Consider the following 20,448-nt stretch of genomic DNA (forward strand, 5'->3'; position numbering starts at 1 on the left):
AGGATGGTCTCGATCTCCCGACCTCGTGATCCGCCCGTCTCGGCCTCCCAAAGTGCTGGGATTACAGGCTTGAGCCACCACGCCCGGCCTATATACCACAATTTCTAAGAGTTCTTTTTATATTCCAGATATAAGTCCTTTGTCTAGAATATTTGCAAATGACTTAAAAATATTTTCCCCCATTCTGGGGATTGTCCTTTTACTTTCCTGCTGATGTCTTTTGAAACACAAAAGTTTTTATTTTGATGAAGTCCAATTTGTTTATTTGTCTTTGAGCTGTGGTTTTGGTGTCATGTCTTAGAAACCCTTGACTAACTCAAGGTCATGAAGATTTGTGCTATGTTTTCTTGTAAGACTTTAATAGTTTTATCTTTCACATTTAGGTCTCTCATCTATTTCAAGTGAATTTTTGTGTATGATCTGAGGTCTGTCTCATTTTGTACTGAGTCAACCTAAAGAGCTCCCCACCTCCCCAGTTGGCCTGCTGCACTTTGCCTCCGCATTTGGGTCTCAGCTCAAACATCCTCACTCCAGGGAGGCCTCCCCTTACCATCAGTCTAAGCAGCTGCCTCCCTGCAGTTTCAGTCACTGCACCCCATTTTACTGGGGCTGTCAGAAATGATCTTATGTGTTGTCTGTTGCCTCCCATATAAGCTCCATGACAACAGACCCCGTCTAGCTTACTGCCTTCGTTTCTAGCACCTAGTGCAGTACCTGACACTCAGCGGTGCTCAGACTATTATTTGTTGAGAGCAGAAAGCTTCTTTTGGTTAAAGGAGCTCTATTCCCAGCGGATTTTGCTTAAGACTTTGTAAGTGTCTCTGGCATCATGGAGTTGGAAGTTGGAAGGCTGAGTGGGAGGGGATCTATCTACCAGCATCACAGTCACAGGTGGTCACTCGTCCCTTGCCCCAGCAATCCCATTACTTCACAAGACAGCCCCTTTCATCCTTGGACAACTCTGATGATTGGAAAATTATTCCTGACGTTGGTCAGAGACCTGCTTCTCCATCACTGGCACTCGTTATCCACTGCCTGCCTTTAGGGACAACTGGAGTTGAACTTCACATTTTGATAGTCCTTTAAATATTTGAAACCAGCTATCATATGTCTCTTAAATACCTCCTCTGGGCTGAGTGCCTCTAGTTCTTTCAGCTGTTCCTCCTGGAGCTGAGAAGGGCTGGACTCTGACCCCTTAGTCACTGATGAAGGCCCGCAGATATGGGGTGGGCACAGGCTGCCAAAGAAAGCCCCAGCACAGCCACAGCTCAGAACGAAGGAACCCGAGTCTCCTTGTTTGTTTTTCCCACTTTGAGCTGATGAATTCCAAAACTGGAAGCAGAACTTGGAGAAAAAGCACCCCGTACAAACTCCCTAACTAGATATCTTAAAGGCAGAGCTGACTTTTAGTAGAACAAATTACTCTGTAATACTGCTTTCTATTAAAAGAGTGTGCGTGTATGTGTGTGTGTGTGTGTGTGTGTGTGTGTTTTAGCTAGTCCAGTGGTCTTTTTGATGTTGGTTCAGCTTAGTGGTTCTCAACCCTGGAACAACCCGTAGACCCACCTGGGGAGCTCTTAAAACTATCAGTGCCTACCCCACCTTCCAAGATTCTGATTTAAATCCTGTCGTGTTTTTAAAGACCCCCAGGTGATTGTAATGTACAGCCAGGATTGTAGACCTTGGCTTCAAGAGCTCAGCATTGAACCTGAAATTCCCTACAGCCTTATAAGAATGAGCAAATGCTGGATGTCAGCACAACATCCAGGAGCTGGCATGAGCCAGAGGACTGGCTAAGAGGACTCAGTTATTTTCTAAGATGGAAATTATGAAAGCTATACATGTTCAAAAGAAATGAAATAATATAGAAATGTTGGCCAGGCACGGTGGCTCACACCTGTAATCCCAGCACTTTGGGAGGCTGAGGTGGGAGGATTGCTTGAGGCCCAGAGTTTGAGACCAGTCTGGGCAACATAGCAAGACCCCATCTCTACAGAAAAATATAAAAATTATCCAAGCATGGTAGCACATGCCAATAGTCCCAGCTACTGGGGAGGCTGAGGCGGGAGGACTGTTTGAGCCCAGGAGGTCAGGACTGCATTGACCTATCAGCTATGATTGTGCCACTGCATTCCAACCTGGGCAACAGAGCGAGACCCTGTCTCGAAAAAGTGGAAAGCAAAACTATTCCCACTTATCCTCTCGCTCGTTTCATGCAAATAATCATGATTATCAGTTTTTTGTTATTTTTTTTCTTTTTAATGTGCATAGACACACACATATGCAAACTTCCCCCCATACAATTCACCCCCCAGATAGATTTAATCATATGGTATACATAGCATTGTAATCTTTTTCTTCTTTTCTCAATATACTGTGGACCTTTTCCCATGATATAGAAAAGTCCACCTTATCTTTAGTAGGTATATGAACTATAATTTATTTGACCTTTTTTATCAATAGACGTTCAATATTCCTTATCTTTGTATACATACACACACACATATATACACACATACATGCATACACACAATTGTGTAAATACATTCTTAGCAGTCAAATTGCTGAGTCAAAGGGAATGCAAGTTTGGCGATAGAAATTGCCGAAAAGCTCTTCAAAAAAATTGTTCTTGTCTCTCTCAAGCAATGAAATTCCTAATGACAGCTATTTGCCTTGTGTCAAAAGTTGAGCTTTGCTGAGCACAGCAGAGAGGAAGGTGTGAGTGTGTCAGATGGTGGGGAGGAAGCCCAGGGGTCATTTACCCTGCAGGCTGTGTGTGGAGGCGGCTGCCGGCCTCTGACTGCTGTGTTTCCCGGGAAAAGGAAACCAGGCTGTGTGTGTTAACCTTTGCCATTCTCTCCAGGGTGTGACGATGGAGTGGGGCACATTTTCAGGATGTGTGTGTCAGGGTCAGTAGTCCTGGGTCAGTCATTGATTTGGGAGTGTGTGGAATGAGAATCCTCTTTTCTGACCCTTTCCTAGACCCACTGGTTTGTTTCCAAGCCCCTTGGAAGCCCAGGAGTGTAATTTTTTTGATGGCTTAGGAGAGGACATATTTAATTTCTAGGACTTTATTTAATTTCTAGGTTTAATTTCTAGAACTCTAGCTCCCGAATGTCCGTGAGCATTGAGCTTCTCCCCTTGATTTCCATTGCAAGGTGAGCCTTATCACTCCAGCCTAGACACGCCATCACCCTCTCTGGGCTCCTGGGCATTACCCAAGATGTCCACTGCCAACTGCTGGGCCTCTCCATTGGAGTGACTCCTGGCTCGAGGTGGTCAGATTTGTTTGCGCTGCCAAGCTGGCTTGGGACCAGAGGGTGGTGGCAGAATTGGAAGGAGGAAGGTACAAAGGTCCAACCACATGCTCTTAGGTACTCTGGAGAACATCCCAGTGGGGACATGCTCAGAACTCTGTGATTGCAAAGTGGGCTCCTTTCTAGGCCCAGCACTTATTGGTGCCCCAGAATCTTCTAGGGGAAGAGACTAAAATTCATTGAGTGCAAAAGACTGTGCTAGTCACTTTGCAGGGGAAGGGAAGTCACATTTATTAAGCACCTACAGTGTCCCAGGCACTGTGTTTGTTCTTGTGTTCTCATTAGTCTTCACTGTGAGGCAGGTATTCTTAACACTATTTTATGGATGGGGTGTGGAGGCTCAGAGAGAATAATAACTTTTCATGACACTGATCTGATTGAGTTTAAGCTATACAAAATAGAATGCTGAGCCCCACGCAAGGATCCCTAGCCACCTGCCTCATGGGCGGCCTCAGTATTGACAGATAGATCATTGTCTCTGTCACCAATTGACAGAGCTGATTAAACCACCGAGGCAAATCTTGTGGCAGGGACTCTGTTTTGCTCCAGGCAGTCTGCTGTCGTTATTAAAGAGGACAAAGTGTTCAGGATATAGAGTGAATGGCTGCATTTGAATCTGAGCTTCATTACTTGCTACAAATATGATGACCTCCAGTAGACCAGTTACCTCTCTGGGCCCTAGTCTCTTCACTTATGAACTGGAGATGATAAAAACACTTTTCTTATAGGACTATTGTAAAAGAGTAAGTGAGATAATTCAAACAAAGTGCTTAGCAATGCCTGGAACATAGTCAGCACTCAGTACATTGGCATGGCCATTAGTGTTTCTGTTACTCCTGATCGATCAATCCCATTGTTTTGTGTGTGTAAGGTTTGGCAGAGCTGACTCTTTGGGCTGTTTTTCTTCTCGCTCTGGGGGCTGTAAGGACAGAGCTGTGACTGCCTAACTTTTGAAAGGCCCATGTAAGATTGTGAATCCTGGGAGTTCCTAGTTTATACACTCATTTCCCCTCCAGGAAACATGAAGAAAAGAAAAAGCGTCCAGCCCCAGAGGGGCCAGCCACAGCACGTTCATCCTTTCAGCGGAGGCTCCCAGGGACTGTCATTGTTTTCCCAGCTCTCTGGGCAGCAGAGCTATTTTTTGCTCCTCTGCTCTCCCAGGCTGCCTTGGTATTAGTAGTGGTTCCACCACTGCCGTGTGTGTGTGTGTGTGTGTGTGTGTGCCCATGTCCATGTGTATGTGTCCCTGTGTGTTTGTGTCCGTGTGTATGTGCGTCCATGTATGTGTCCGTGTGTGTGTTTTCGTGTGTATGTGTCCCTGTGTGTGTGTGTCTCTGTGTGTGTGTGTGTCCCTGTGTGTGTGTGTCCATGTCCCTGTGCCCTACTTCCTGCTCCCCTCCTATTTCTAGTCATAGCGTCATGATCCAAGTCTCATGGCAAATGGGAAGAAGTCAGTTCCCTTCCTGGGTGTCTAAATAGCCCACATTCATTGGGCCACTTTGCACATTGCCAGGCCCTGTGCTGAGTGCCCCATGCGTATCATCACATTTAATGGGATGCTCCCATTAGAAACCACACTTCGCAGCAAAGGAAACCCTCACTCAGAGGGTCTAAGACACTTGCCTAAGCCCACATAGCAGGGACATGTGTGGATTGAAATTCAAATCCATCAAGTGGATAGATTTGAATTTCAAGTCATCTTCCTCCTCTGTGAAGCCAAGACGGCCTCTGGTCCCTTCTGAGGCTCACTTCTTGGCACTCCATTACTCACATCTTGCACTGTTCGCTCCGTGATTTGTCAGTGTGAGTTCCACTGCCCCTGCTGGGCTATAAGGGGAGGCTTACAGCCTGGAGGGTGTAAGGCTTACAGGCTTACAGGCTGGAGGTTGGATGCTTTGCCTCATCTTCTCTTTAGCTTGTCTCTAAACCAGGCGCGAGGTCAGCACTCACTGGGTATTTGTTGGTTGCTTTGTTCTTTCACTGATGAAGGAAACAGTAAGTGAGCATCTCTTAGGTGTCAAGTGTGGTGCTGGGTACTAGGCTGCCCCGATCCACCTTCCGGAGGCTTCCATTCTAACAAGGAGACACAGGGTCAGCTCCCTGAATCCTCACAATAGCCTCCAAAAGGTAACTACTGTGATCTCAATTCTGCAGGGTAATAAATAGAGGCTCCACCAGTAGGGAGGCTTTCTCCAGACCATCTCATGTATTCATTACCCTCCCATTTAAATAAATAGTGGGGCTGGATGAGGTGGCTCATGCCTGTAATCCCAGCACTTAGGGAGGCTGAGGCAGGTGAATCACCTGAGATCAGGAGTTTGAGACCAGCCTGGCCAACGTGGTGAAACCTGTCTCTACTAAAATACTAAAAAGAAAGAAAGGAAAAACAAAAAAAGCCTGGTGTGGTGACACACTCCTGTAATCCCAGCTACTTGGGAGGCCGAGGCTGGAGAAACGCTTGAACCCGGGGGGTAGAGGTCGCAGTGAGCTGAGATGGCGCCAGTGCACTCCAGCCTGGACGACAGAGCGAGACTCTGGAAGGAAGGAAGGGAGGGAGGGAGGGAGGAAGGGAGGGAGACCCATGGAAGGAAGGAATAAAAGAGACCCATGATTCCTGCAAACAAAGGCAGGCACTGGGTGTGATGGGTACCTGCTACACACTCTTGAATGATGCTCCCTACTGTAGAGGCCTTTTGCCAATGTCCCCTCCTCTGGGTCTCTTTTAAAACCCCTTTTCCCCAGAAAAGGTCCGTGTGGCCCAGGTCTGCAGTGGAAGCTTCTGTGTTTTGGAGGCGACTGGTGGATGTGTGGTTCTGGGAGGAGCCTTCTCTTAGCACATTATATGGCCTCCAACTCCCAGAGCCCTTCTGGGGTTCGATTCTGCTGCATTTACTATGACTGCTTCTGAATACAAAGTCCTGGTATCAGATGCTCTCAGGACTAGAAAAGTCCTGCTGCCTGGTCATTAGCCCTATAGTCAACCTGTGAGTGCACACTACCATGGAGGTCACCCTCCACCACATCCAGGCTTCTAAGTGGCGGTTGTTCCCCGAATCTGCAGCTTTGCTTCTCTCCCCACCCTAAGAATGAACACCCGCTCTAGAGGAGGGGTTGGAATTTTAATAGGGCCCTACCCTGAGGGTCCTCATCATTCTCAGACTGAGCTCAGAAACCTTAGCCAAGTGGCCACAGGCTGTTGAACGTGCTTTTGCTGACAGGGTTTTGGGTTGGCAAAGATGTGTTTGTACGCTGCTCCTAGGCCACCAGGGATTTGCTTCTGGGAATGGGGACAGTCTCCAAGTGTTGCCACTAGCCATCTCTTTGGCATTTCAGAGTCAGTGAATTCGTTTGGCATTAGATCGGCCAGTCATTATCTCAGTGTGTCCAGCAGACTGGCAGGCCTAGTGAGCCTCGGGGGAGAAGAGGAAGATAGTTTCTGCGGATAGGCAGACCCGGGAGGAAGATCGACTCACCCGTGTTAAATAGAGACCGACACAGCCTGTGTCAAGCTGGGTGTTCTGAGCCAACAATTAGCAAAGGAAGGCAGATAAAATAATTGACTAATCATGGAAAGCATACTATGAGCACCACAAAGGATGGTCACAGACTCGCTAGGCTAGTGGGGGCCCAGATCAGATGTCGGAACTCTGGGGAGATTTTTATCTGGGTGTAGCCATGTCAAGAGGGGTCTTTAGGCCGGGCACGGTGGCTCACACCTGTAATGCCAGTACTTTGGGAGGCTGAGGTGGGCGGATCATTGGAGACCAGGAGTTACAAACCGGCCTGGGCAACATGGTAAAGCCCTGTCTCTACTAAAAATACAAAAATTAGCCAGGCATGATGGTGTGCACCTGCAATCCCAGCTACTCAGGAGGCTGAAGCAGCAGAATCGCTTGAACCCAGGAGGAAGAAGTTGCAGTGAGTTGAGATCACACCACTGCACTCCACCTTGGGTGACAGAGCCAGACCCTGTATCAAAAAAAGGTGGGGGGGTTCTTTAACACCAGGGCCTTTACTGCTTCCCAGTGGGGTGCAGTGGGCCACAGCAGGGAGGAGATGGGGCACGGGGCTGGCATTTGGTGTAGGCACTCGCATGGGGAGCAGCAGCCCTGGAGTCCTCTGCTGTGCTGGGTGGTCTGCATCTAGGGGACCAGCCTGGACTAATTTGGAGTATATGTGCCTCCTTCTTACCAACCCCCCATGATAGAACCTTGTACATGGGGTGCTTTGAATGGAAAGTTAGAGCCTATTAGTACCTTAACTTAGACAGGCTGGCGGCATCTTCTTGGGTAAGAGCCTGACAATGATGAACTCCCCCAGGAAGCCAGAGCAGTGATCGTGTCCCCACACGTGAACTCCCTTTTTCTGGCTGCTCGATCATGTTCATTTTGATTTCTGGGACCATATGCTTTAGCAGTCAGTCCCAAACGTTAGCTGTTCCTGCATCCCCAGACTCCAAAGATTTGGGTAAGTTAAAGAGCTGGGGATCCTGAAGAGATTGTATGCCCTCAAGGACCCTAGGGAGCATTGACAGCCCACCCAGGGGAACACGGTGTGTGTGCATTAGAATAAGGCATGCTTTTCTCGGTGTGGCCGCAGTCCTGAGCCAGGATGCACAGTTCGGGGTGTGAAGCATAGGTTACATTTCACACCTACTCGTCCACTTGACCAGGCAACCACTGGGCAGTGAACAACTTGCCCAACTGTATACAATGGCCTTAGTGCAGCCAGCTGATCCCAGCCCCATGGTCATGTGAGCAGGTGAAGGAAGATTGCCATTGAGTTTCTGTTGGGCCTGGGGCCTGGGGCCAGGGGCAGCTGGTAGGAGTTCAGGGAAAGTAAGGCCCACAGTACCATGGAGATACGCAATTCCCCCCATAGCTCCTAACTCCTTGCCTCTCATTGTACATGTTGTAGCCAAGGGGGCAACAGGTACTTACCAGCACTTTCTAATTAAACACAAGGCGGGTCCTAGGCCTTCTAGGAATGGTTGGGCTGTACATTTGCAGTTGCTAATTGGTCCCAGACCAGATCAAATCGTGGACATCCCTCCACAGAAACCGGGCTGGGCTTCATTCTCAGTGTTCTGGAGCTGCGCGGTAAGTCTGGTTTGCATCAAGGCCATTTTCTTGTTGAAAGGAGCAAGGCTAATAGAGGACAGAAGCACCCACTGGGAAGGCGATTTTGGAAGTCTCAGACATTGGTGGGCCTCGTGAACTGAGCAGACAGAAGGCAACCCAAGATGACCTCCGGATGGGTGGGACTGGTTGGGCCAGAGCGTTGTGCTGGGTGTGTAGCGAGAGTTCCCACGCGGTGTCTGTGGTGATGATTCCACTCCTCCATCAAGGGTGAGCAGTTAGGAGGGCCTGAGCCCCTGGGTCCCCTCAGTCTGGGCTGACCCAGGGGAAGCTGGAAGCAGTTGCTAGTCTCTCGCGAGCCTTCATAGACGCCTACCATCTGCCTGAAATGGCTGGAGACAGGGGAAATAGAATCCATGGGTTTTTTAAATCCAGGAGGAAGAGAAACTCCACCCGTGAAACGTAACCCCAAGTAAAGCATTTGGAAGCAGGATGTTTAATTGGCAAACTTTTCTTGAGACCCAGCTGCCGGGTAATGTTATCCTGACTGCTCCTGAGGCCAGAGGAGAGTCTATCTGGACCCCAGATGCAGGCTTGTAAACAGAGCTGGCTTTCTTGGATGACCTCTGCCCTGTCCCCCTTCCCTGTCACCTGTTCTTTCTCTGCAGTTTTTCTCTGAAGTTTCCAGTGCTGGCAAGGCCAGTTCAGGGAGACTTAAGAGGCCCTGGTGTTGAGATAGGGAGCTAGGCATGGGCTGGGGTGGAATTTTTTGTGTACATCACCTGTCTGGAGTGATAATCTAGGATGTCCAAGGTTTGGAAGAAAGCAGATGAGAGAGAGGGGTCTGGAGATTGTCCTCGTATCTCTGAGCTTATCTCCAGGGAGGTCTCTTGCCATTTCCTCAACCCAAGATTTAGACTGTCCAGTGGGGTAGGCTGGAGGGCCTCTGGCACATCCCCGAAGTTTGGGAGAACCTGGGAATGGGGGCTCGCTTCCCTGCCCTTCACACTGAGTCACATTCATGGCTGCTCAGGGCATAGAAAGTGGGGTGCAAGATGCTAGCAGGTGCAAGATGTTTGCCAAACAAGGAAAGAACTGCTTTTTAGGGGGAAGCATGGCTATATCCTAGCCAGGTGGCCGTGGCTGACAAGGGCCACAGGGACAGCTCTCTGTCAGCTCTTTCCTCCCTCTGGCTGCCTCTCCAGTGGGGTGTACCTTTAGTATGATTTTAGACCAAGGGTTAAACAGAGATGACTTCATGTGAATTTTCAACTTTTATTTTTAAAAGAGACAGAGCCTCACTATGTTGTCCAGGCCAATCTTGAACTCCTGGGCTCAAGCGATCCTCCTGCCTTGGTTTCCCAAAGTGCTGGGATTACAGGCATGAGCCACTGCGTCCTGCCCTTTTATTTTTTAAAATAGAGGCAGAGCCTCACTGTGTTGTCCAGGCCAGTCTCAAACTCCTGGGCTCAAGTGATCCTCCTGCCTCTGCCTCCCAAAGTGCTGGGATTACAGGCACAAGCCACCAGCCCTGCCAAATGTCACCATTTCTGAAGAGTAGAGGGCAAAGGACTTTTCCAAGGGGGGATGCTCTAGTCACGTACAGAGTAGTCCTAGGCTAGGCTGGGAAGTGGGACATCTGGGTTCCTGTCCCGGCTCTGCCACCAATGGCAGTGAGCACACTCCAGTGATAACCGTGTTTGCATCAGTCCTGGCAGCCCTGAAGGTTGTGTCCTTTGTATAGAGGAGGAGTCTGAAGGCCTGAGCAGCTGGGCTGGGGTCTTGCAGCCAGTAAGGAGGGTGCTGGGAGGGTGCTGCCCCCATGTGTGGCTGACTCCAGAGTCTGCTGGTTCCTACCTGGCCATGCCCCTTCCTCAGCAAATCACCACCTGGGTTTCTCCTCTGCTAAAGGAGAGGCCTCCCTGGATCCTCCCAGCTGCCAGGGGCTGTGAGCCTGTGATTGATTCTCTCTCGGAGGTGAAGGGAAGCCTAATTGCTAGTGGGATAGAGGACGTGTGTTAAGCCTCAGTTAACCCGTCCCCTGGGCTCCGCTTGGTTGGTTCCAGAGAAAGGCTGATGTCTAATGCTCTGCAGGCAAGCGCAGCCCTCTCTCCAGGGGCGGATTGGCCACTTGGGCCCTCCTCACATTTAGCTCCTGGGGTGGAGGTCAGAGAGATAGCACCTGGTGCGGGCTCAGCCTCTGCTGCTGCCCCAGGACCTGTGGGAAGCAGAGATGAAGGTGGGAGGGGAGATGGAGCTGGGAGTCAGCAGGCACACCCGGGTAGGTTATCAACCCCAGGAAAATCCCACAGCATTGCGTTTGAGGGGGTCCTCGGCATCAGTCGGTTTTGTAGCATTCCTAACCATTTGCTTCTGTCTGGGCCCCCAGTTCTGTGTCTTCTTGGTCTCAGGCTCTCAGAGTCGCCTTTGTTCCTGCATGTTCCTCTAGGCGCACTCCCTCAGCAAGGGCACCGCAGGCTTCTCAGACCACCCACACCTTTATTTAAAAAGATGGTGTCAACCGGCCGCATGCGGGGGCTCACGCCTGTAATCCCAACACTTTGGGAGGCCAAGGTGGGCAGATCACGAGGTCAGGAGATCGAGACCATCCCGTCTCTACTAAAAAATACAAAAAATTAGCCGGGCATGGTGGCGGGCGCCTGTAGTCCCAGCTACTCGGGAGGCTGAGGCAGGAGAATGGCCTGAATCCGGGAGGCGGGGGTCACAATGAGCCGAGATCACACCACTGCACTCCAGCCAGGGTGACAGAGAGACACCCTGTCTCAACAACAACAACAAAAAAGATGGTATCAACCAAAAATAAAATTGGAAGGCCCCCTGCAACCATTTGAATGCACTCCCTCCTCAGCCCAGGCACCCTAAAATTGAACTTAAAAGATGGGTTCAGGCCATGACGGGAAGTGGGGATCAGACATGCTTCATTATACTCCCCCAGCATCAATATCAATGCAGACCTTAGGTCTGATAAGAAACATTTACAATCTGTACTCTCTGAAGCCTGCGGCCTGGAAGCTTCATGTGCATGATAAAACCTTGATCTCCACCAACGCTTATCTTAACCCAGACACTCCTTTCTAGTGGTAGTAACTCTTTCAACCAATTGCCAATCAGAGTATATTTAAATCCACCTGTAACCTGGAAGCCCCTTGTCCCTTACTTAGAGTTGTCTCACCCTTCCAGATGGAACCAATGTAAATCTTATATGTATTGATTGATGTATTTCCCTAAAATGTATAAAGCAGGCTGTACCCCAGCCACCTTGGGCACGTGTCATCAGGACCTCCTGAAGCTGTATCGCAGGTGTATCCTTCACCTTGGCAAAATACACTTGCTAAATTGATTGAGACTTGTTTCAGATACTTTTTGGTTGACCATGTCATTCAGTCCTGATCAAAGTAGTTCAGTTCAGATAAATTTACATACAGGGAGGTAGTCCAGTGCAGTTAAGAGCATAGGTATTAGAACTCAGCTAGACCTGGGTTCAAATCTTTTGCTCTGTAATTTATTAGCTGTGTAACTTCAGGCAAGTTACTTAGCTTCTCTGAGCCTCACCTTCTTCTTGTACAATATGGGAATAACAGTGGTGGCTACCTCATTGGGCTGAAGATTGAATGAGCTAATGCATATAAATGCTTTATGCTGTACTGGTATCCAGTAACATTTAGTTGCCTAAACATTAGGTAACATTAAGTTATCAAAATGGTTTTACAATGTATCATGTGATACCTATTTACATATGATATAAAGCAAAGCATACACCCATTTATTATAATAATAGCTAATAGTCTATTTTGAGCTGATGAAGATAGGGGTGGCCTTTTACCTTATGTTCTGAATCAGGGTCACGTGTCATAAATGCCCCATCTCTGGGTGGCAGCGCTCAGGCCTGTTTGCTTTGGTTTTATGGCCCTCTCCTTGGTTGTGTTTCAGAAAAACTCGCCATGGCATGAGGCTGCCTCTGTGTCATAGAGATAGGAAGGGAGAAGAGACTGGATTCAGCTCATTTTCTTGTGTATTACCTGAGCAGCCAAGCACAAAGCCTCACCACGCCTGTTGCAAACCCCGTTCCAGGCATCTGGGAGTTGGGCCAGTCTGATGGCAAGGTGTCTAAATGTCGCTTCTCTTTGCTAATGTTCCTCCTTCTCATCATGGCCCAGATCCCTGGCCTCACTGGCTATTTTGTTCTTACTGGTAGAGACCCCCCCCCAGCCCCACCCCCACAGGCCTACAGGACAGAGTGACTAGACAGAGTCCCTGGAATCTGAATTTTTATGAAGCCCACCCCCAGCCCCAGGTGATCCTAAAGGGCGCCCTGGCCTGGGAACCACCATTCAGGACCTACAGCCACTGCCTCTCTCCTGAGGGAAGAAGGGAGGCAGAGGTCTCACCTGTGTCTTATCAGTGCCCTCCCTTAACTGTCCTCCTGGAGACACCCCTGCAGGTGTCCCTTCCGGGGAGAAGTTCAACAGAATAGCCCTGAGGCTGTGGGAGGGCACCCATTTCTGTAACTCAGGCCTCTCCCAGGTGGGACAGAAATAATGGAAAGAGCAGGCCAGATTGTGTGGACCAGGGGCTTTCTCTCCTTCTCCAGGGATTCCTAAGTGAGTTCAGCCTTCCGGAGTGGCACGAGCTCTTGCAGAGCCTGATGGAGACTTGGGAACTGGGGTGACAGCCTGGCCCCGAAATGCCTTCATTGTGAGGCTCCCAAAGAGAAAAGGTTTCCAGTCTCCCACGTGCTAACGCCTCTTCTTCAAATCCATTTCTCCTCCAGAAGACCAGTGTGTTTGTTCAACATAGCAAAGTGTTTTCTGAGTATCTGCTCTGTGCCAGGCACTGAGCAAAGACAGGGATGCTGAGATGAATCACACATCTCTGAGCGCTTCTGGTCTCCTGAAGGGCTTTTCAGAGTGAGTTCTGAGGATCCACTGCAGCAAAATAAGCTGGGGTTTGTTAAAAGTATAAACGTCCGAGCCCTCAAAACCCATGTCTGCAGAATTTCAGAGAGCGGGGTCCACCTGCAATTTCAGAAGGCCTCTTGTAGAATCTCATTCACTCTAAAGTTGTGAACCAGTAGAAATTAGCTATCTAAAAAGGCCAGGCGCGGTGGCTCGTGTCTGTAATCCCAGCACTTTGGGAGGCCAAGGCAGGTGGATCATCTGAGGTCAGGAGTTCAAGACCAGCCTGGCCAACATGGCAAAACCCCGTCTCTACTAAAAATACAAAAATTAGCTGGGCATGGTGGCAGGTGCCTGTAATCCTAGCTACTCGGGAGGCTGAGCCAGGAGAAACGCTTGAACCAGGGAGGCGGAGGTTGCGGCAAACCAAGATCATGCCATTGCACTCTAGCCTGGGCGACAGAATGAGACTCTGTCTCAAAAACAAGCAAACAAAAATGTAATGACCTCAATTTTATGTTTATTGTATGAAATATATACAAATAAAAAAGAAGGAAATTAAAACCACTCATTCTGATCCTACTTTCCTAAGATAATCATTGTTGGCATTTGGTGAAATATCCCTCTGGGGTGTCCGTGTGTGTGTGTGTGTGTGTTTAGACATCTACATGGTAGCTGATGCTGTGCTATCCCCTAGGGACAGATGAGATGAGAAAAAGCGTGGTCCTGGCCATTGGAACACCTGCAGTCATGTTACATGATACCTGGCACAGACAGCTTGAAATCCAGCCTTGCTCACCTGCTCTTACCTTTTTCCCACAGGTATACATCATCAATGTGACCTGGTCTGACTCTACCTCCCAGACCATCTACCGGAGGTACAGCAAGTTCTTTGACCTGCAGGTAAGTTGGTCAGAGCTCGGACAGTGGCCCGAGTCTGGTGGGCTGGCCTCTCTCATACCCTCGCTTATCCAGGGAGCCCCCAACCGAGCTGTCAGGGTCAGAGTCCAGGTGGGAGCAGAGGGACAGAGGAGGGAAGCTCGAAGGTGGAGCTGGGCTTGTCTCAATCTTGCATACTGCAGACAGACACTCGGGGCTTTGTTGGCCTCCTCCAATGATCTTAACAGTCATGCTTTGTCACCCTGTCTTGCCTGCAGGGTAGGAAACTGTGGTGGAGAGGCAGGAGGGTGGTGGGAGGTGCTGTGTGCCTGACCAGACGTGTGTCTGTAAACATCCAGGGTGAGACAGAAGCCACCACATCATTGCAGCCTAAGAAAAGCAAACACACAGGGAAGACCGAAACAGAAAATAAGCATTTTTTTCAACTACAGGCACAAACTAGGCATACATACCACGGTGTCTGTTTAACTGAATGAGGCACTTGCCACCCAGTTTGTACATGTACGTGGTAGGTGTGTGTCTCTAAGACACATAGGCATGTTCACAAGGGGGATGGTAGTATGGGTCCCACAGCTACCCCTGCAGACACACCCTTGGTGCCAGCTAATTTAGTCAGGCCTCTTTGGGTTGCAAGTGATAGTTTTACACTTGCACTGGCTTAGGCACAAAGGAGACGTGATTGGAAGGAGGGACCAGGGAAGCTTGTGCAGCCGACCACATGGTGAGAAGAGCAGTGAGGCAGAGGCCTTCAGGAATACCTGAAACCAGGATCTGCTCTCCCTCTGTCTTGTCTCTGCTTCCCTCTGGCATTGCCCTCAGCTTCTGTTACCTCACACCCCAAGGAACATGGCTGTCAACAGCTCTAGAATTTTATATCTCTTGGCTCCCAACAGAGGGGAGATTGACTCTTTCCCAGTTCCAAGTTGAAAAATCCCAGGGACGATTCTGATTGGTCTGGCTTGCGTCAGGTGCCCTCTCTGGACCAATCAGTATGGCCGGGAGTTGAGGGTCTTTTAGCACAGACATGGCCACTAGGGAGCCCACCTCTGTGGATCACAGGCAAGTACTAGAGAAGGAAGAATCAGTCATGAATTGAGCAGCAGCCCTTTCAGATAGAGCCAAGATGTTCTAGATTCCTCTTGGGGCTGTGAGCCTGGTTTAGGCCAATAAAAACACAAAGAGACACCCACTTCTACCCTCACAGCCAGGGTCCACTCCTTTCTTGGCAGGCCTTTGGTTGTCAGTCATCTTGGAGAGGTCATCTTTGGCACCGTGTGCTTGCCCCCAATACCTGATTCTATCTCGTTGTCCTCATTGCCCTACCTATGAGACAAGCCAAGAGTGAGCTAGCTTCCTGTATTACAAATCCTCTCTTAATCCAACAATATGGGCTTGAATATCCCGTTGAATATGGGATTGAAAGCCACTCCTTACTCTCCAGCCTTCTTCCTCTTCCCTCCTCAATTCATGTCCAGTCTCCTTAGGTTTGGTGTAATCTGGTGGGGTTTGCTGATACCCCATCAATGGGTACAGTGTGCTGGACAGGAAGTGATAACTCAGTTGGGGAGAGGGAACCCTGAAAGGACTCATTGATGAGCTGGAGGGGGCCTGAAAGCCGGTGGAAACTTCCAAATCAGAACTTTTCTTCCCCCTCTTCCGTTATGATCCCCCACCCCCTGCTGCATTGCAGAATCTCAGGAGAAAGGAATGCTGTTCCCCCACCACCACCTCCCTTGCCTGGAGGGCTCATTCCCTGTATGTGGAAAGGGGACGTGCAAGCAGGGAGCAGCTAGTGCAGCTAGTGCAGTGTGCTGGCTCTAGCTTAGCAATGGCCATGCGCTTGGCCAGGCTTGTCCATGTGGGTCATTGCTGAGATGTAGATGCGGTTTGGGAAGGGGTTGGAATAGTTCTTTGAAAATTAACTTAGGAGCCAAGCATAGCATCTTTACAAACCCATTTTACCTGCCGTGATGAGTTTTAGTGGCGTCCATTTTGAAAAGCCTTGCTTATATATCAGGTCGCTGATTTTGGTATGGCGGATCCTATAGAGGTAGAACAAAGGGAGTTGCTAACTCCATCTCTGGTCACTGGTGCACCTCAGAACTCATGTCTCTGAGGGGTTGTGTAAGAGAGCAGCTTAGAGTTTAGGCACCGGGGACACGTTGCCTGGGACTGGTTACTGGCTGTCACCACGTACCTCCGGACAGGCTCCTTCACTTCTCTAGGTTTGCTTTTCTCATCTGTACTGTGAAGGTTCGAATAGTGCCTGCCCAGTAGGGTTGTTAGGAGGAATGAATGAGTGGATCCACTTTTCTCCCAACACTTAGTTGCCTAGTGAGTTGCCTGGTGTTGCCAGCAGGGATGTTGGGCTGCATGGCTGGGGGGGTGTCTAGGGGCTGGAGACCCACTTCCTGATGTTGCTTTGTGGCTTCCCTCACTTGGCGTCACTCTGTGGTGAGCTCCCTGTGCCCAGTCCCTGCCAGCGTATTCAGAGCCAGGTAGGCCTCAGGCTTCTCTCTCAAGCTGTCCCCGGGGGCAAGGTGGGAGCCGCGGGGAGCTGGGGTACGGCCCAGGGGCAGCTCTCAGAAATGTTTTGCTCGTTTCCTTTTTGGCTGACCCTGAAAGTCCCAGGCTTACCAGGCCCATCTCCAAGGAGCTGCTCCCTGGGTTTCACCAGCTCATGGTTCTAAGCCTCCTGGGGGCCACAGACCCCTCTGTGAATCTGATGAAAGCCCTCTCCCCAGGAAAAGAGTGGATACATACAATTTTACTTACAGTGGCAAGTGTTCACAGACCCCCTGTGAACCCCCAGTGAAGAACTAGCCAGGTGTGATGGTGTGCCTGTAGTTCCAGCTATTCAGGAGGCTGAGGTGGGAGGATCACTTGAGCCTGGCAGGTCGTGGCTGCAGTGAGCTATGACTGCACCACTGCACTCCAGCATGGGTGGCAGAGTGAGACCCTGTCTCAAAAAAAAAAAAAGAACTGCTGAGCTAAACCAGTTTAGATCATGAATCATACATTCACACCCGGTACTATTTGGGCAGCATTTGGGGGTCTATTCAGGTAACAACAGGAGGCCTGGACACCCCTTTGACCCCTTTGAGAGACCCTTAGTTCCCCTCTGCACAAGCTGGTTCCCTGCACCCTAGCGTGGGTCTCCCTGTACTTCCCCTCCCTTATCTCTCCCTCTTCAGATGTTTTCCTTTGTTCCCGAAGGCCAGGTACCCACCAGGCAGCCTTGGGTTCCTATCTCTGTCACACAGCCCGGGAACCGCGTGCAAAGCGATCCCAAGCGGTCCCTGACCCTCTCTGGTCGTGAATTGAAGGCCCCAGGGTATGTGCAGATCCAATTTCATTCGGAACAGCACGCGGACCCTCTGTTTCTCCCTCTGAGGGCACACAGGGAGATGGACACCTGCACCCTGTCCTTCATGCTCTGCAGCCATGAGGCCAGGAAGTACTTGAAGGGTGCTCTGTCATCTGAACAGAAACCCCACACTCTTCGGTTTTTTCCATTTCTCTCCACAGCAGCTTCCACATCAGCACAGCCCTTCCCCACCCCCTCACCCCCACACTCCCCACCCCCTCCCAGATTCTAAGATCTGAAGCAGAACCTTTCTCTGGTTATTATCTTCAAAGCTTCTGCTTGGACCTAACTGCCCTGCGTGTGAAGCTCTCAGTAGATCCTTGGAAATGAACAGTGTCAAGCACACACCAGCCCTGACAACATGAAGCAGGAGGGAGCCAAGAGCCTGAGGCTTGTCCTTGGAGAAGGTTCATTGTCCCTTTGGGGTGACTCATGGCATTAAGGACAGGTACTTAGAACTCTGATGGTGCATTGAGGAGCTGTTCACAGGGAATGGGGAAAGTCTGAGGGTTCGGAGAGACGGAGAGAAACCACCCCCCGCCCCCGATCACCTGGTAACTGCTCATTCCATGCTTTCTGAAGCCTTAGGATCGTGCAGAGCAGAGCCATTTATCTCAGCATCCCCTTCCCATCCCACCACCCACCTTCTTCACTCACAGCTTATCTGCTACCTGTGAGGCCTTGGATTAGGGCTGCCAGATAAATATGAGATGTCCAATTAAATTTACATTTCAGATAAACAGCAAATGCTTTTTTAAGAATAAGGGTGGACACTGGGCATGGTGGCTCATGCCTATAATCCCAGCACTTTGAGAGGCCAAGGCAGGAGGACTGCTTGAGTTCAGTAGTTCAAGACCAGCCTGGGTAATGTGGCAAGATTCCATCTCTACAAAAAATAAAAAAAATTAGCCAAGTGTGGTGGCATGTGCCTGTAGTTCCAGCTACTCAGGAGGCTGAGTTGGGATAATTGCTTGAGGCCGGGGAGGTCCAGGCTGCAGTGAGCTGTGATTGCGCCACTGCACTCCAGCCTGGGCAACAGAGTAAGACCTTAGCTCAAAAAAAAAAAAAAACGTTCCAAACATTGCATGGCATATACTTACACTAAAAAAAGTTATTTGTTGTTTATCTGGAATTCAAATTTAATTGTGCATCCTGTATTTTCACTTGCTAAATCTGGGAGTCCCAGCCTGGCTGAGTGTTAGAGGCGAGGGTGGAAGTAGAAAGATAGTTCAGGCTGGCTTCAGGTAAGAGTGGATGGGCCTGTACTAAGGCCCCCCAGGCAGCAGCTTTTGTACAGAGCAGAAGTGGCGCAGGCTGAGGAACATACTTTTGAGAAGGACGAGGTCTCTTCCTGCTGGGAGTCTACATCTCGTGGGGAAGGCAAACTTGGAAGCAGTTAAGTCCACTGTATATGAAAAAAATACTAGATTGAGGTATAAGCAACATGCTATGAGATGAAGAGGAAGGAAAGAGCTTTCTTTTTTCTTTTTTTGAGACGGAGTCTCACTCTATCGACCAGGCTGGAGAGTGGCGCGATCTCTGCTCACTGCAAGCTCCGCCCCCCGGGTTCACGCCATTCTCCTGCCTCAGTCTCCCGAGTAGCTGGGACTACAGGCACCCACCACCACACCTGGCTAATTTTTTTGCATTTTTAGTAGAGACGTGGTTTCACTGTGTTTGCCAGGATGGTCTCGATCTCCTGACCTCGTGATCCGCCCGCCTTGGCCTCCCAAAGTGCTGGAATTACAGATGTGAGTCACCGTGCCCAGCTGGAAAGAGCATTCTTGGGAGAGGGAACAAAGAAGATGCCCATATGGTCTCTCTCTCTCTCTTTTTTTTTTTTTAAACATTTATTTATTTAGTTTTTAGAGACAGGGTCTTGCTGTGTTACTCAGGCTGGAGTGCAGTGGTGTGATCATGGCTCACTGAAGCCTCAACCTCCCAGGTTCAAGAGATCTTCCAGCCTAAGCCTCCCAAGTAGCTGGGATCACAGGTGCATGCCACCAGGCCTAGCTAATTTTTTTTTTTTTTTGTAGAGACGGAGTCCCACTATGTTGCCCAGGCTGGTCTCAAACTCCTGGGCTCAAGTGATCCTCCTGCCTTGGTCTTCCAAAGTGTTGGGATTACAGGCATGAGCCACCACACCCAGCCCCCATATGGTCTTAATTAGTGACAGCAGCCTAGGGTGACATAGCCAAACACCCACACTCTAGTTTGGGGGGATTTGGTTATTTTTTGAGAATCCTTATCAGGGTAAAATATGTCTCTAGTTCCTTCCTTCCTTCCTTCCTTCCTTCCTTCCTTCCTTCCTTCCTTCCTTCTTTCCCTCCCTCCCTCCCTTCCTTCCTTCCTCCCTCCTTTCCTTCCTCCCATCCTTCCAATATTAAGTGTCTGCCTTGTAAATCCAGGCAGTGTGCCAGCTCTGGGACACATTGATGAACCAAAGCAGATCTGGTTCCTGCCTTTATGGGTCTCACAGCTTAGTGAGGGAAGATAGATTTTAGTTAAAAAACAAAGACAAACAATATTGTTTTACGCCATTCCAGATGTAACAAAGGAAGGTGTCATAGACATATTATAGGGAAACCTTACACTCTGGGATCAGGGCAGGCTTCCTGAAGCAGTGAGTTTTATCTGAAACATCAGTGAGTTATTTTATCTTATTTTACTTTTGAGATCAGAGACTCTTTTGTGCTTCTAATGAAAGCCAAAGACTCTCTCCCCAGACAAGTGCATGAATGTGCATCTATAATTCTAATAATCTTTTTGGTTATTCATACCCTGCCTGAAATCCACCCATGAGCCCCAGGATAACACCCTCTACTCTTCCCCAGACCTTCTTCTCTCCCCATATCTCCTGCCATGAGCCT

At 49.5% G+C, this 20,448-nt stretch overlaps 1 protein-coding gene across 2 annotated transcripts in view; it reads left to right on the forward strand.

Moving 5' to 3' along the window:
• Positions 1–20,448, forward strand: part of SH3PXD2A (SH3 and PX domains 2A) — a 260,999-nt gene that overhangs the window by 39,122 nt on the left and 201,429 nt on the right. For both annotated transcript variants that reach the window (XM_011957343.1, XM_011957342.1), the window contains exon 2: positions 14,134–14,214. In XM_011957343.1, the coding sequence (XP_011812733.1) occupies positions 14,134–14,214 (81 nt within the window). The remainder of the gene's footprint in view (positions 1–14,133; positions 14,215–20,448) is intronic.

Source organism: Colobus angolensis, unplaced genomic scaffold, assembly GCF_000951035.1.
Source record: "Colobus angolensis palliatus isolate OR3802 unplaced genomic scaffold, Cang.pa_1.0 Scaffold44, whole genome shotgun sequence".
NCBI classification, from domain to species: domain Eukaryota; kingdom Metazoa; phylum Chordata; class Mammalia; order Primates; family Cercopithecidae; genus Colobus; species Colobus angolensis.